Raw genomic sequence first — 17,685 nt, 5'->3', positions numbered from 1 at the left:
ATGCCATGGGTGGGTACCCTAGTTCCCAGGTCTTCTGGCCAGGTTAGGTGTTGACTTGCCAGCTTGCCAACAGGCATGAGTCCTCCCCTTGGGGCACATTTAACACAGCAGGTCTCAGACACACGAGGATAGGTCCACACTAGCACTTTGGCTGCCCCTTGCAGCACAGCCCATAGCCCGGGAAGATTTCCAGCCCATGCTGAACCCCCTGCAGCTGTAGGTATCGGGGCAGTAGTGCCAAGGCTCGTGGTTGTTAACCAGCCTTTACATCTCAGCACTGCACCATGATGTGAAGTCTAAGTCCTGACTTTTCCTTGCAGAATAAAGCCTGTGCCAGAGGTCAATGTTGTAACACAGAGTGCACTACAGCATGAGTCACTCGGTGGGGACGGGGCGCTTGGTAGCCAGGCAGGTGCCTGGTAAGCCATGGGAGTGCAGATCTTGCACTGCTTCATATCTACCACCCTTACATCTTCTCCTCCTCCCCCTTTCCTGGCTCCTGTTTCACCTGTCCTCCTTATTTCCAAACCAAGCTTTTGCTTTACATTTTCATCATCACACATGACAGGAAAAGAGATTGCTACAGCTGTACGTGAAGCCCCAGTTTATTTATTGCCTGTGTAAGCCCAGAGCTCTTACAAAGCTGCATTAAGCGTAGTCTATCACCAGAATATATTTGTTCTCTAGCAATGATCTCCATAGCACATTTTTATGCACACAGATTTTCAGATTTGTGAAGGGCCTGCTCTGAAAATGCTCTTGTTATACAAGAACCTGTGCCTCACATATGATCCGCAAAACAGAGGACAATGAAGTGTAAAGATAATTTTGGTTGTGGCAGAATGAAGGGGACCACAGCAGTTACCCAAAGGAAAAAAAAAGTGAGAATAACAAACCTAAGCTGTTCAGTATCACCAGCAGAGATTAAGAGAAACCAAGGAAGAGCTAATAATACAAATACAGGAGGCCATGTATAAAACATCCACTGGTTTCAGCAGGAGTCTGAATGTTTTGTGTTGGGAAGCTCAGGAAATTCAGATAAAACCAGACTATTGTGGCAAAGCTGTCTTTCACATGTGAGGAAAATAGTGAGCCATTTCTCTGCTATCTGTACGTGCTCCTGAGATACACAGTCAGGTCCTTTGGGTCACTTGGAGAAACCGTGTTGATTTCTAGTAGAACAGCCACCCTTAGGCAAGGTCCTGGAAAGGATCTGCTCTGTATCAGAGGACCACACTCTAAACTTCATCCTGATGCCGATGGTCGTGACCAACACCTGCACCCATTTCCAGCAATCCCAGGGAGAAGGCTGTTGGTGAAATGGGTCTCGATTCAGGGATGTGTTCCCTCCTGTACTTTTCAATGTAAGGTTTAGCCACTTCCCACACCTGCAAAATGAGAAGGTGGAACAGCAGAGTCAGAAGCAAAACAAAAGGTGAAGTCCTACATCAATGCACAAGTTCAGGAAACTCCATGGAAGAGTTACTGGGATGGAGGTGAGAGTGACAGACCTACATAGATAAGCTGTATGTGACCAGCAGAACCAGAGAGGTAGCCAGAGTGATGTTTAGGGAAGAGCATGTAGACGGAGTTGACAGGGGATGAGAGAGATACAGATGCAGGGGGACAAAGTGAAAGAGTTCAAGGTGAAAACGTTGCGTTTTGTCTTGTTACCAGGTTAATGCTCTGTATACAACAGTTGGGAGAGGATCACTGCCACTTGCTACAAAATCACTTGGTCACAAAGGGGCTGGGGGAGAAAATGGCAGCTGGCATGGACAAAGAAAAAGGGAAGGGGTGGTGGCTGGGATTTGAAGCAGAAAAGGAAAATGTTCTACAGGTATCTTTGTCTCTCCTCCTGTAAGGGCTGCAGGGCAAACAGCCTTGCAGAAGATGGACTGGGATTTTCTTCTCCCAGTTGCTTACTCTCTACAATTCTTCTGTTACTTATATTTTGCAAACAAATAAATTAGATGGATCACTTGGCCCAGGTTGACGTATTTTGCCGCTGCTATTCCCTCATCCACATCCCCTTATTTCTTCCTGTGGTCCACCAGGCCCAAGGGCTTCAAGGCTGGGAAGCACTCACTGCCCCGGGAATGAGGAACACTGTCTGGAGAGACCACTGGTTTCTCTGGAGATCTGCGGGGGTATAGGACCCTGCCCTCAAATTATTCAAAGCTGGATGTATGTCTGTGAACCCCCTGCCAGAATTAATAATATAAGCTATTTATTACACAAGGCAACTTTAGGAATTGATTTCTAAATCTACCCCACTAAAACCAAATCTCAGAAAATCTGTTGGGTTCGCCCCAGGCAGAGAAGCGCTTTTAGCGAGGCCAGCCCATGAATGCATGGTGCGTATTTCTAGAGCAGAGCTGCAGTGTGTTCCTTTGGGACAGTCCTATGGCACATACTGAAAGTCAACACTTGCCTCCTGCTCCATGAGTAGCCTGTGAGCTGCTTCAATGTCTGGGGCCATGAAGCGATCCTTCATCCAAGGCCTGTAACAAGACACATTGCGAACATTGGCCAAACATTAACCACCACTGCGGGCAGCCAGTCTCCAAACAGGTAACCTCTGAGGGGGACAGTTATCTGATCTTACCTCACAACAGAGCGCACAAGGTCATAGACCTTCTCCAATGGGGTGGTTGTTCTCAGAGGGCGTAGGAATTCAATACCCTGGCAGGCTGCGAGCAGCTCAATAGCCAGAACTAGGAAATCAAAACAGTGAAAGGGATATTCAGCAGCTCAAGGCGACATTTCCCTTATAAATCATAGAATCTTAGAATGGTGTGGGTAGGAAGGCACCTTTAGAGGTCATCTAGTCCAACCCCCCTGCAGTGAGCAGGGACATCTCCAACTAGATCAGGTTGCTCAGAGCCCACTCCAACCTGACCTTGAATGTTTCCAGGGATGGGGCATCTACCGCCTCTCTGGGCAACCTGTTCCAGTGTTTCACCACCCTCATTGTAAAAAAAGTTTTCCTTATATCTAGTCTAAATCTACCCTCCTTTAGATTTAAACCATTGCCCCTTGTTCTGTCACAACAGGCTTGCTAAAGAGATTGTCCCCATCTTTTCTATAGTCCCCATCTTTTCTATAGTCCCCCTTTAAGTACGGAAAGGCCACAATAAGGTCTCCCCACAGCCTTCTCATCCCCCAGGCTGAACAACCCCAACTCTCTCAGCCTGTCCTCGTAGGAGAGGTGCTCTAGCTCTCAGATCATTTTTGTGGCCCTCCTCTGGACCCGCCCCAACAGGCCCATGTCCTTCCTGTGCTGGTGACCCCAGAGCTGGATGCAGTACTCCAGGCGGAGTCTCACCAGAGCAGAGTAGAGGGGAAGAATCACCTCCCTTGACCTCCTGGCCACCCTTCTTTTGATGCAGCCCGGGATACAGCTGGCCACCTGGGCTGCAAGTGCACATTGTTGGCTCATGTCCAGCTTTTCATCCATCAGTAGCCCCAAATCCTTCTCCACAGGGTTGCTCTCAATCTCCTCATCCCCCAGCCTGAGGACCTTGCACTTGGCTTTGCTGAACCTCATGAGGTTCTCACAGGCCCACCTCTCCAGCTTGTCTAGGTCTCTCTGGGTGACATCCCATCCTTCTGGTGTGTCAACTGCACCGCCCAGCTTGGTGTCATCTGCAAACTTGCTGAGGGTGCGCTTGATCCCACTGTCTATGTTATTGATGAAGATATTAAATATTACTGGTCCCAGTACGGACCCATGAGGGACACCACTCATCACCGGTCTCCATCTGGACATCGAGCCATTGACCACTACCCTCTGGATGTGACCATCCAACCAATAAGTCTATCCTTGGTGTTTGTTCTGGCTAACATAGTATGGTTTCAGGTAATGTAAAAACACCAGTGGATCCACACACCCCAGAGTGGCAGCTGGGGGTAGCACCTAGCATTTTAGCAAGCAGCTTTTAGGTAGTTTGCCATACAGACTTTTCAGTGTGCAAGGAACTCCTAGTTATCACAGTCTTAAATCCATAAAAATCTATTCCAAGGCATCTTGAATACCCAAAGTAATCAGTACCATAAATCAGAAAACTTCTTTAGGACTGAGAAAAAGAAAGGGGCCCGAGCTCTAAAAGAAAGTTCTGCCTGTGAAGCTTGCAAGAGCCCACATGAAAGCACCACTAAAATTACAGAGTTTTGGAAGAGAGTCTTCTGTCTTAAGAAGTTTGCACCACAATTTCTCACCTCACACCTGATCAGTATTGGCACTAGTTCTTCATTTTCACAAGCCAATTCACCCAAGGAATTGGGAGAACCCACTGGACCCACTGTTTCTCAACATGCTGATGGAACACACAGTTGCTCAAACTCATCTCTCTGCACAGGGAAAATGTATTTCTATGAAAATAAATCTTCGGAGCACTCAAATGTATAAACTTAATTGGGCAAGTGAGTTCAGTATTTGTGTGCTGTGTATTGCTCTGCTCTTCCACTAACAGCTGATATCTGTATCTAAGCACACCATCTGCCAAATAAATAAATAAAAAGCAAGAGAGCAATCTGTCATTGTAAGCAAGAGAGGAAAGTTTTTCTGAGTGTCCTGCAGTAAGCAGTTTTGTTTCACAGGAAACACTTGGTGCTGGATTTACCTAATTTCTGTTAGAAAGATCCAAATGCTTGTAAAATATGTGTTTAATATAATATTTTTAGATAATCCTTTCAGATGCATTAACTCTTTTTTCTTAAAATATATCTAAAAAATGGCACTAATATCTTAATCTGGTTGCATACATAAGGTCTGTCTGGAAATCAGCATTTTAATTTTACCTTGTTCCACATGTTCAATAACTCTCAAAGCTTTTCTTGCAGCCCATCCTCCCATGGACACGTGATCCTCTGTAGCAGCACTGGTTGAGAGAGAATCCACAGAAGAGGGGTGGCACAAGGCTTTGTTCTCAGAAACTGCAAAAATCCAGTGCAATGAATGTAGGACAGAATGGCCATGAGACAGCAGAAACAATGGCCAACCTGGAGGAAAGAGCCTGTCCACCACCTCAGCTCCAGCTATTGCTCCTCTTTCGAGAACGCATCGACGTTTCACCTGGACTGACTAATTCGTAATAAACATCTTGAAAACAACCATTGCCTCCGAAAACAGTAACCAATATCAGTCTTTAGGTGCAAATATTAACCAATTATAGAAAGACTGCTCACTTCCCCCCATTCTCTGGGGTTGGGTTGCTCTGGCTCAAAGGCCTGATGGAAACTGAAGAAAAAGAGCGGACAGCATATCTGAAATACAAGCCCGGTCTTGCCTGTAACTCCAAGTTGACTCTTTGTAAAGAGCATTGGTTCCCTCTGGTTTTGGTCACAGGCGCTTCCCCTCCCCGGTTTCAAGAGGAAGGCTAAAGATCAGCATCTGGTCTTTCCTCATCAGAGCTGAGGCGCTTGCAGAACATGTTCCAGGAAGATGCTGAAGTGTGATACAAATCCTCCTCCATCCTCCTCGCCTTGCGCCAAGGCTGCCCATGTCCCTCCTCCAGGCACACACACCCCTGAGGGTGGGAGAGCTCTGGCTTTGAAAGCTGGGTGCAAGACCTGGAGTAAGTCTCTCAAGCTGCACCTAAAAGCTAGACGAATTTGGCTGCAGGAAGGGCTGCAGGCACCACCTGACAACAATCTGAGGTTGAGAATTGCTCTTAGAAGAGAAGAAATGAAGGCTGCATTCGCAGTGCTTTGGCTGTACGCAGACCTTTTCTTTCTGAAGCGCAGCAGGGTGCTGCGTAATGCCCCTGCCAAATTAGGGGCTTCAGAAAAACAAGAGCAACAGAGCGGTGGTGACACCAATTGCAAATAGGCTGGAGTGACACAGTCCATGGCTGGAGCCCAGCTGGCATATTCAGGCAGGCAACAGCAGGTCCCAGAGAGGCTGCATGTGGCTGCCACAAACAGTTTGCTCTGGCAGGCACAGCGCTACCAGAGAGGAAGGGAGAGATGCATCCAATGGCATTGCAAAACATCTGCAAAGTTTTTGCAGCTTTATCTCTTAACCCTAGGAGTGAACAACATTAGCTGGTACACAAACACCTTAGAAACTGGCAGAGTGACCCTAAAAATATTAGTAATATTTTATAAAAAAAAAAAAAAAAGAAGAAGAAAACCAGCTCAAACTTCACTTTTAGATAAATTCCTGGCTATTTTGACTAGGGAAAGATGATTTTAACCCATGGACTCCTGGTGTCAGCACAGCAATGAGTTAGCAGCAGGGCTGTAATTTTCATTCCCCTTAGCAGAGACCACGAACACCCCAGAATCTCTCACTCCTGATTGCTCCATGAGAGAGCTGTGAAACCTGAAGCCAAGCAACAGCTAAAGCCTGGAGCCATCCTAAACTCTGCCCAACCAAAATGAAAAGTTTCCAGCCTTCGAACAGGGGGACAAGCACTTCAGCTCCTTTTGCAGCCCCACTTCCCAAAACGGCCTCCGGGCTGGATTCCTTTATTACATTGATTTAGTTCATTGACTGTTTTTTTTTCTGCAGGATGTTTATCTGCACATTTATCTGACATCCTCTGTTCCTTTTTCTGTTTGCATCTCTTATGATTTACCCTCTACTCATAGCATGTTTATCTTTATGTTGGCTCGTGCTTTCCTGAACCTATGAACTGTAATATCCCAGCGGCCAGCAGGCTTCTTGTTGTCTCAGTGATGAGTGCTAGAGGAAAACAGAGACAAGTGGTGTCCCTGTGCTAGTGAGAAGTGAACAGAGGTATCCCCTGCTTACAGACCATAACCATTCAAGCAGAGGCTCTAGGTTCAGCAAAGTGCCTCAGACGGATGCATGCTTATTGCCTGCAACTGTTTGCTGTTAATTACAGCCCTATCTGAGTTGATTTGCAGGCTTCTGGGTACAGAGCTGTTACTGATTTCAGCTGGAGTTCTTGTGTTGGTGACTCTGCAAATCAGATCGCTCCCTCCCAATCCCTTAGATGCAAGCAGGCAAGCATTCCCACTAAAGTCCACCTAAGATTTTGCATGCTTAGAGTGCTAAACATGCCCATGGATCAGTGCAGAATAAAGAATCCCAAGCTGAAATAATTGCAGCTGCACTCAAGGCTCAAACTGCACGCAGACAGCACAACGCACATGGAGAATAGATGGAAAACAGGAGTGAGATCCCTTTGTATCTACTAACAAATTACAACTGCCTTGATGTAAATTAGTCTTTCTAGCTTGCTCTCTTGATGATGTTGCTCAAGCACTCACCCAGGGCAGCTGCTGTGCAGTGTGCAATCATGAAGCCAGAGTTCAGACCTCCTTCAGTGACTAAAAATGCAGGCAGTTCGCTGAGCGAGGGGTTGCAGAGCCTCTCAATTCTTCTTTCACTGATTGCTGCGAGTTCGTGCACACCAATTGCCAAATAGTCTAGAGCCTATAAAAGAAGATCTCCTTAAACCTGATGACAGAAACAAACAAAAAGCCCGAAACAGAAACAAAAAAATTTTTTTTTTTTTCTTTCTCCAAATGCTTGATTACCTTTGCAGGATATTCACCATGAAAATTTCCTCCAGAAATGGTCTCTGCCCTTTCAGCAAACACCATCTTTAAGGAGAAGTTAAGGCACAAACCTGAGTGAAATACAGTTTACATGACAGATATCTGTCAGTGATCAGAATATCTTAACTGAAGGAATGTTTGTGCTAATAGGCTTCTATTTGCAAGCACATTATATTATACCTGCATCTTCACTTTTCAGAAAATGAAGACCCAACCTCTGTTCTAGTTTTTCAAACAGACTGCATAAAATGAGGTCTTTGATTGGGGGTGGGGAAGGATGCAAAGAAACACATGTGTTTGGATCCTAGCATAGTTTCTCATTTCCTTGGTAGATTCTTTCCATGGCAGATACAATTTTAGACAGAATACAAGTAGTAATGCTTATCGGCTATGGATGTGGTGATACATATAGCATCATTATACTGCTGAGGGAAATCCAGCTTTGCTCAGCACTAATTCAAGTACTGTGCACAGAGTTTACCAGGCTGAGACACAGTGAGGCTTACCAGCCACAGGCGTTTTGTCTCCTTCCCTGAGTGCAATTCTTGCTCTATAGTGCAGGTTTCACTCATGCTGCACTAACAGATGTTTCATATGACAAGGCACCATCTGCCTACATCGATTTGGTTGCCAAGTCCCATCTGTCTACGTATTCAATATATGCGTATGGAATCTCATCTAGGAAACATTTAACATGTGCTAAACTGCATGCGCACGTGGTTTCCTTGCCCAGACACACACTTGCATGCACCAGTGCAGACACGGAGGAAGGAAGCGAGGTTGCTGTTGCAAGCAACGATAGTTATTGACTGAAGCCAGTTACGACTTTTTTGTCTCCTATGCAAATAATTATATAGAAGAAAAGGATAAAAAAGGACAAGTAAAATTTTAAATGGAAATAAAGCCATTAAAAAGATACAGGGTTGTCCGTGGCACTATTGATTTCAGTAGTTATGATGTCCTTCACAAAAGCAATTGTATCATTTACAACTCCGTGGACCTAGAACAAAAGACATTAGCACCTGAGCTTAGTATCAACACTTAGTTCATCTTCAGGATGTTGACAGAGCTGCAGGCACCCTCTTTCCCATCACCCCAGTCTCTGCATCCACACATGAAGATGGTCTTGTATTTGCTCTTAAAATCAGGAGCATCACTATGGGACAATGCCCATCCTAGACACCTGGAAGACCATATTTACTATTATTGTGACAGTATTGCTAAAAGGGCAATCCAAATATGTCATTCTTTACTTGCTTGGGTTGGTTTACCCTAAATGGAAGATAAGATGCTTATTCAGTGGCAGAAGAGTTGTTAGGAGAGAAGTAACCTTACAAAACCCCCACAGAAAACAAAAACTTCTGTTGATTAACTTTCATTAATTCCACTAATTTAATAGCTTTGCTTATGTTAAAACTCACTGTGTTGAGTTCTTCCAGTATGTTAGAGATACTACAGGTAGAAGAACAACCTATCACCCTGGGTTCTCCTGGAAAGACCTTTCCCCAGTTCCTGATCTTAGCAGCAACGCAGCATAAATGCCCTGTAAAGCCTGCAAGAGTAGAAACCAGCACCTTCCCCCTGCTTCCAACACTTAGCCTCTTTCAGATCTGAACACAGCTTTGTTAGACACTGCCTGATGGGTTTGTGCATGGGATCAATGAATTAAAGTCATTAGGAATACTAATTAAGTTTGCTGACAACATAAAACTGGGAGGAGCTGTTGACGCTCTTGAAGGCAGAGAGGCCCTGCAGAGAGATCTGGACAGACTGGAGAGCTGGGCAGTCACCAACTGTATGAAGTTTAACAAGGGCAAGTGCTGTATTTTGCAACCCTGGATGTACATACAGACTGGGGAACAAGAGGCCGGAGAGCAGCTCTGCAGAGAGGGACCTGGGGGTTCTGGTTGGCAGCAAGTTGAACATGAGCCAACAGTGTGCCCTGGCAGCCAAGAGGGCCCACTGTGTCCTGGGGTGCACCAAGCACTGCATTGCAGCCAGTCAATGGAGGGGATTGTCCCGCTCTGCTCTGCGCTGGTGCGGCCTCACCTCGAGTGCTGTGTGCAGGTTTGGGCGCCACAGTACATTAAGGGTACAAAGCTACTAGAGAGTGTCCAGAGGAGGGCCATGAAGTTGATGAAGGGTTTAGAGGAGAAACTATATGAGGAGCAGCTAAAGTTACTTGGTTTATTCAGCCTGGAGAAGAGGAGACTGAGGGGAGACCTTATTGTGGTCTACAGCTTCCTCACAAGGGGAGGAGGAGGGGCAGGCACTGATCTCTTCTCTTTGGTGACCAATGATAGGACCCAAGGGAATGGCAGGAAGATGTGCTAGGGAAGGGTTAGGTTGGATATTAGGAAAAGACTCTTCACCCAGAGGAGCTGGAACACTGGAATAGGCTCCCCAAGGAGGCAGTCATGGCGCCAAGCCTGACGCTATTCAGGAAGCACTTGGACAACACCCTCAGAGACATGGTATGAATTTGGGGTTGTCCTGTGCAGGGACAGGAGTTGGACTTGTTGATCGTTATGGGTCCCTTCCAACTCAGGACATTCTATGATATGTCTCCATTCATACTAACTTTAAAGTGAGGGAGAAGCAAAATAAAACCGCTTCCTCTAATAGAGTCAGACAGTGCCTAGTTTCCAGTATTTCTGATGTAGGAACTTCATCATCATCTATCTAGCGGTATGAAAAGAAATAAAAGTCAGCTTTTACCTGAGGGCAACAGCGCAATGTGTATGCATCCTGAACTCGGTCACAGAATCTATGGCTCTCTAGAAGGAACAAGGGAGGAAAAAAACACATATTCCTCACATAAAAACATACGGGCTACTGCTGAAAGACCCAGCTGGACCTCTGTAACCTGAAAGGGTGAAGATTAAGATTGTTCACCTGCTATTTCTGATGGATGATGGTCTGAATCTAGAAGGGATCTGAATCGAAATGCCACTTCAGCCTGCCCTCGATGTGGGCGCACTGAATGGATATCTAGTAAAACAAGTTAGATTGTTAGGTTGTGTTTCTCTTGTCAATGGCTGTTAAGCAGAGAGACAGGAAAGGCCCAGTACCCACCAGTGTCAAAGGCTCTTGTTGTACCCTTCAAGACTTCAAGTGTAAGGGCAGCAATTATGTCAGCTTGTTTAGCAACAGCACTGGCTCTTTCAACTGCTTCGCATCCCAGCGAGGTGATCATTTGTGTCCCATTGATGAGAGCCAGACCCTTCAAAGAGAGAGCAGATGTTAAGCAAATTCATTGCAGCTATTCCACGCAGTGTGATAATTCCCCATCTCTGTGATAATTCTTCTCATATGAATGATTTAAAGACCTTTGCTCAGCTTCCTGGGTCATCCTGAAATCATAAAATGCACAGCTTGACTGGACATCTTTGCTGCATAAATTATCAATGGTCATGACCCTGCTAGGTCATTATAAGCACCCTTGGAGCGCCAGTAGTTCCAAGCAAGAGGTTTATTTCATGCTATTTCAAGCTTAAGCAAAAAAAGTACAGGAAGTCTGTATTCTTTTCCTGTTCTTTGGAAGTGGAATGCTATTTTGATTAATTTCTTCTTAAGTTATTAGTTAAACCAAAGAAGTTATGATCATGGGGGGGTGAAAAAACCAATCATAATGAGGAAGTGGAGAATTAAAACAGCATTAGAAGTTATAACTGCTTTAAAAGATTTGCTGAGTTCAGTTAAAACTAGCTTCATGTTTGTTGTAAACAAACATGAGGCCCATGGGAACCTTCCATTTGCCTTCAGGAGATACTGGATTTGGCTTCTTGCTCCTGGTGCTGTTTTGCAGCTACTGAGGCCCCTTATGAGGGAGCTGCACAGCCCCCACATCTGTTGTAAACTTGAATACTTGGAATGAGATTCATTTCACCTAGTTTTAATGGTCCAGTGGTCAGATACCTGGTTCAAGACAGTCATCTGAGCTGCTGTCAAAGGGCAAATAGGTACCTTGGGAGGGCTTCTTAGGCAGGTGTTTCAGGATGATGTAAAGTTTTTTCTGAAGATGCCCATCTCTTTCCATTGACCACAGAGCCAATCTGAACATCAAGTTTGGGTCTGACGTTTCAAGTCAAATAAGGTGACACTAGGAGAATTGAACCCCACCCCTGATAATGCTGCATTAATATCATTCTGGAGCTTGATTTAAAATGATCTTTAATTCACTTCAGGCCTAAATTGTTAAGTATAAAGCATCTAGTGATTGACTATGCTTGTATTTCATCAGCAGGATTAATTATACTTTATTACCTCTTTTGGCTTCAAGATAATTGGTTTCAGACCATGGGCTTCCAGGACCTGTGATGGAGTTTAATGACAAGGTAATTAATGAAAAATGTCTTTTGGTAATTCAACCACTGAAACTTTTAAATCTTAAATGTTTCCATTTAAAAAAAAAAATTAACAAATTCCTTAAGAGAAGGGACAAAAAGAGCTTTATATAACAAACATTTAAAATATATTTTTCTGCTGGGCTAAATAAAGGACAACATTTTTAGGCTTCTGAACTAGCACTTCATTTCCCAGTGCCAGTAAAAGAAGGTAGTAGGAGCACTGAAGTGAGATACTGTCACAGACCATTAACATCTACCATGTATTACCTGATGGGAGAGAGTAACAGGAGAGATGGCCGGAAACATCTTGGGAAGGTAGTTCTGCCTACATCCTGTCTCATAGCAGGTTTGTCCTGGCATAAACTATTCCTTCATAAATCATTCCCTAACCCTTTCTATAGGAAATCTCCAGTGACAGGAAGAGTCCTACTCAGTTTATTCTATACATGTCTATTCCATAGGGCAATCGCTCTTGTGAGAAATGGAGGAAAGGCATAACCTTGATTCTGATTATAGTCCTCTCAACCTTTCCAGCTGAAGAGGTAACACATCTCAGAGGTGTACAGCTGTAACTTCTGGTCCTGAAGGTCCATGACACACTGGCCTGCTTCTTCCCTACTCTTCTTCCTGTGTAGTTCTCGGTACTTCTCCAGCCTACAGTGATGGTACAGCTATCCATCCATGAATAAATCTGGTGTTCAAATATTCATGGATAGGAGTGATGGGTGTAGCAGGACAAACTACCATGAAAGACTCTGGAGGGGCCAGACTTGGAGATACTCAACACTAGATCAATCTGCTGATGTATTAGTGACAGAATAACAATTAATTAAAAATTAATTCCATTGTAAAGCTTCCATCTGGTAAAGGAGGATGCTATAAATGTTCCCTGTAACTCTAGTTAATCTATAAAAAATGAAATGTCCAAACCTGTGTATTCACTTAAAGCCGTTACAAAATCAGTAGAAATTTTGCTGATAAGTTCTTGCCTCCGATAAATCTCCAGTTACTCTCAGCATTTGGAGTTTTGAATTTGAGAGGTGATCTTAGGTTTGTTGGAACAGTGTTGAGGTTTATGGAGCTGAAGATACAGGAACAGTTCTTTCAAAGCTGATCACAGAATCACGGAATGGTAGGGGTTGGAAGGGACCTCTGGTGATCATCTTGTCCAACCCACCCTGCTTGAGCAGGGACACCTAAAGCAGGGGGCACAGGACTGCACCCAGGCGGGTTTTGAATGTCACCAGGGAAGGAGACTCCACATCCTATCACACCCTGTCCCTCTCTCCAGGTCCTAACCGGTGTCATTGCAGTATCTTGAATTCCAATACTATGGCATGATATTTCTTTTGGGCTTAATAACATGCTGCATATTCATATCTGCTCCAGTAACATGTGGGTCAGTTATTCCACCCTCATGGATCCACCTTCCTCAAGGTAGAGGATGAGTTGCTAAAGGCAACCTAGTCCCAATTCAAACTGGTACAAAAAGTCCAAAGATTTTTTAATCTGTTATTAATCTGAGCAAAACGTCCCTCTCTCTCCTACATGCAATTTGGCAAATGACCCAGCAAGCAGAAAAAAACCCAAACAAACTATCAGCTGCATGAGTCTTACATATTTAGCATCAGCCCAGCCACTCTTTGGGGACCACATCTTTCCCTCTCCAATTAATCCCAGAGCAAGATGAGAGAGGGGGGCCAAGTCTCCGCTGGCTCCAACTGTCCCTTTCTCAGGAATATAAGGAAGGCAGGACACTAGAAAGAAAACAAAAATCACTCCTGTTAGAGCTTCACCTCAATACAATCCTTGGGAAACAGAGAAGCCAGCACGTGCATGTGGCCACAGTAACATCCTGCAATCATGGTCAATGGCACCAACGGGACCATTCTCGTTGCAGACTGGGATTTGCCCCTGCTTGCAGGCTAGCTGCAGTGTATAAAGAAATCAGTTGCCTTCTGCATTTAGTTCTGCATTCAGTTTTGGAGTGGGGGGACCACAGCCCAGGGTGATTGCATCTACAGCTACATAGCCAGGTGGGTAGTACATCATTCCTCTCAGCTTTCCATCGCAGGGTGACCACATAGTGTGGACAAAGCTACCGCTTAATTTCTCACTCCCTTATGGTAACTCCTACAAACCATCTTTGAGCTCTCTTCCCCCCTCCCCAGCCCTCTGAGCACTGGATGTGTGGAATTGAAGAAATGGAACGCAGGGAACTGCAGAAAAAGCAGGGAAGGGCTCAGCCTGTTTCTTTTCTTTTACAGAATTAAACACCGAATTGCAGCTTCTTCACCCACTGTAGGAGGAGGAGGAGGGTGCAACAGAGGGCAGTGCTGCACAGAAAGAGAAGGTGGTCTTTGCTCATCACAGCCACACTGGCATGCCTCACCAGAAGGACTCTTAATGGACATCAGCTAATGAACAGCACAGCCACCCCTTTGGTTTCCCTGCCACAGTGTCCAGCAAGGCCACCCAGCTTTAACTGCTTTGACAGCCATGGCCACGTGAGCTGCTCACCAGCTGTGTGATTCTGCACGTCTGTCTTGTAGCCCACTCATGAACCCTTGTGTAGGTCTCAGGTGGGTCTACTCATGAAAACAGGTGCTGCTCAGGTGGGTCTGCTTGACAAACACCAACATGTGCAGTCTTCTACGTGGTAATAGCCCCACCCAAAAATCCTGGCGTCCCAAAAGATGGTGGCATGTGCAACAGGACAAAAGTTAGAGACTTGAGCCTTTGTAGAGGAGCTCGCCCAGAGTCAGAGTCATGCTCTCAGTCAAGCTAAGTCTTGAACTAATTACTTGACTTCTCAAAGGCTCATTTCCCAAACTTCTACCTGTTTCATCCGCTTCTCTCAGCCTTTCCTGTCACTTCTGCTCACACTCCTTGTTCTCTTCAACAGAGGAATGGTCTCTAGCCATGATCTTCTCCAGGACCAGTCACAGCCAAGCTTTGGTCCTGATCTCTCACAACTAACAAGTCAAAAGACCAACATCCATAGCTACACCCTTTAACAAAACAGTTAAAAAAATAAAAAAGAAAGGGAAAGGGGGATTTTCTTTAAACATCTTTTTACCATTAAATGCTTCAATAACTTGCTGGAGCGTTTCTAGGGATATTCCACTGTGTCCTTTTGCTAGGACATTGATCCTCAGCGCCAACAGCATGCGAGATCTCTCTGGGCTCAAAGGTTTCCCCACACCTGAAAAAAACAGTAACACTCTCAGTTACTAACCCACTAGCAGAAAAGGGAATATACCAAGTGATTTCTTATTACCTGCAGAATGCGAACGAACCAAGTTCACTTGAAGCTCACTATGGGAAAAAAAATGTAAAAAGCCAAATAAGTCTTGTCAGGTTTTATTTTGCACAAAGCAAAGGGAAATACTGAAGCAGCTCTCTCATCTAACCACGGAGTTTAAATGTACAGGGTCGAACTGCTCCCACCTCTTCCTTTTCTGAAAAGAAAGGATGGAGAGCGCCACACATACAACTTACCTCAGCTTACTGTTTGGGATGACAGTCCTGGCGAACTTCCCAAACCCTGTGGTGATTCCATAAACAACTGCAAAAAACGTGTACTGCTGGTTAAGGAGGGAACCCAATAAAGGTTTCTAAACAATTAATAGAGGTAAAAGTATTTACCCGTCTGTTCCTTTACAATCCTTTCTATCACTTCTCGTGATTGTTTGACTTTAGCTTCAGCTTCAGGTGTGAGCTACAACACAGTTTAAATATGAGTTTATCTTTCATTATTTAAGTTTAATTGTAGAAAGATAAACATGTAATTTTTAGCTGTGTTTGTTCAGGATCTTTACCTTTATCTTGTAGAGCCCCTTTCCTAAATTGACCAAGTCCTCCGTTGTTAAGCTGTTGCCATCTAAAGAAATATACTACACCAAAGAACCACCTTTTAGTTTGGGATATGTATGGTTATAAGGTTGCTTAATAATCAGAGAAAAAAAAAAAACAAACAGTCAAAATTCAACAAGGAAGCTCACTCACGCTCATTCATAAGACAGAAACTCGCTAACAGAAATGTAATATGCACATTATAATTTAGATTCCTAGGCCCAGCCAATCTAACAGCCCCTGCTTTCATGAATGCTGCAGTGGCTGAACTCTCAGCACGTTCTGGTGAATAGCAGCATTCATTACCCAGTTGTAAAATCATTGGCGGTTCCTACCTGTTCTGGTTCTCGGTATTTGCTGTATCTGAAAGTTCTGTAAAGGAAAATAAAGGGCAGACAGGATTTCACAGGTAGTGACCATTCAATTACAGCTGGAAAAGTGTTTTAAGAATGAAGGAACACTAAAAGAACAGCAAAATCTAGGAAATTATAAATCTGGAATCATAAAAAATTCACAAAATGTTCGAAAAAGGATACAAATGAACTCCTTCTGGCTGAGATGGTATGAAATCTGGAGATACTACATCTCCTTCTATAACTAGAAGAAATATGCAAATAAACATGAATAGGATTAAATTGTATTCTACATATAAATAAACTTGTTATTCATTGAGATACACACCAGTAAGAATTCTAGTTTGCAGCTATCAGCCCCAAATATATTTGTATGCTTCTAGGAAAATAACAAGGGATTATGTAGTTCATTTAGTGTACTCTGAAGGCAAAAGAGCTGCCCAACCCTTGGACACATGCTCCATATCCCATCCAAATATATAGCGTATATGGTATCATATACAAATTTTATATATATAGAATCCTGTGGCTTCTATACCTTATATAGTCCTATACTTCAAAACTAAGGGCACATTTTGGTATTTTTCCATAAAAATCATGGACACTGTTTAGATAGTTTAGATAAACTAAACAGCAGTTTGGTGACTCAGAAGCCAACGTGGTCGCTCTGCAATGCATTGCTTAAGGTTTTGCTTACCAACTTCAACAAATTCGTTGTCCTCTAGAGCATCCTCCACTGTATCATCAAGATCCAGCAAGCCAAGTCCCTTGCACCTTCGAATGTAAAACTTTACTTCTTCCACTGAGGCAAATCCCCCATTGTCAGGTTTGTTTTTCATGTACCGTCTCACCGCTTCCTTTCCCAGCCATCCAACTGTGCTTCTGCAGTTGAGGCACGGCACTGCCAGCCATTCTCCCCGGACGTGCACCGTGTATCTCGGCATGCTTTCTCACCAAACTTGTCCCTTGACTGAGAAGGGCTGCAATGTGCAGCAGCCACGCAACAGCCTGAAGAGCAGCATTTAGCTGGAGTCCCGTGTCACAATCTGAGAGAGGCAAAAATCCGCCCCCGAAATCCCCACCTTTGTAAATAAGCGAGATCGATGTATCCGGCTGACTTCATCCAATCAAACCAAACCTGGGGAACACACCCTTTTCATGGAAAGGCAAACCTCCCGTCCCCCCACTATTACCACAGGAATTTTTTTCCCAAAGATCACACCAGGAATATAGAAATGAAAATCTAGGAGCTGGGTTTATGTAGCAAGAATGGATAAATAAATCGGAATAAGCTGGAATGCAACTGTTCTAAAAACGTAAGGGTTTAACAAAAGTTAATGGAGTTGTCACCTGGCACTAGATTGCACTGATGAAAACCTCCACGAGGGACAGGGCTGGAGGACAGCCACCCCGCTATGGGTTGGTTGTGGCTGCTAGGATTGAAAGATGACTGGACCCATACACCTCTATGATGAGAGCAGGCAGCGTAGGAAGTAAGCCTTCTTTGCTCAGCCCAAGCCAAAGTGAGAAAACATGATTTTTGTATCATAGAAAAGGAGAAGATTAATGAGTTTCCCTCCATTACCCTTTCACCT

General features: G+C 44.4%; 1 protein-coding gene across 1 annotated transcript; it reads right to left on the bottom strand.

Moving 5' to 3' along the window:
• Window positions 1–589: 589 nt before the first annotated feature.
• HAL (histidine ammonia-lyase) lies at window positions 590–17,156 on the bottom strand. The gene is made up of 20 exons (XM_075080529.1): window positions 16,788–17,156; window positions 16,274–16,334; window positions 16,073–16,100; window positions 15,704–15,778; window positions 15,531–15,603; window positions 15,384–15,450; window positions 15,163–15,200; window positions 14,962–15,087; window positions 13,500–13,639; window positions 11,800–11,847; window positions 10,609–10,756; window positions 10,429–10,524; window positions 10,252–10,310; window positions 8,453–8,533; window positions 7,513–7,578; window positions 7,243–7,408; window positions 4,804–4,938; window positions 2,609–2,717; window positions 2,435–2,504; window positions 590–1,388 (listed from the first exon to the last, which is right to left on the bottom strand). The coding sequence occupies exons 1-20, from the start codon at window positions 17,032–17,034 to the stop codon at window positions 1,239–1,241; spliced, it is 1,983 nt and encodes a 660-aa protein (XP_074936630.1). The 5' UTR covers window positions 17,035–17,156; the 3' UTR covers window positions 590–1,238.
• Between the last annotated feature and the right edge of the window lie 529 nt (window positions 17,157–17,685).

This window comes from Phalacrocorax aristotelis, chromosome 1 (assembly GCF_949628215.1).
Source record: "Phalacrocorax aristotelis chromosome 1, bGulAri2.1, whole genome shotgun sequence".
In the NCBI taxonomy this organism is placed as follows: domain Eukaryota; kingdom Metazoa; phylum Chordata; class Aves; order Suliformes; family Phalacrocoracidae; genus Phalacrocorax; species Phalacrocorax aristotelis.
This window is presented reverse-complemented; position numbering and strand designations above follow the sequence as displayed.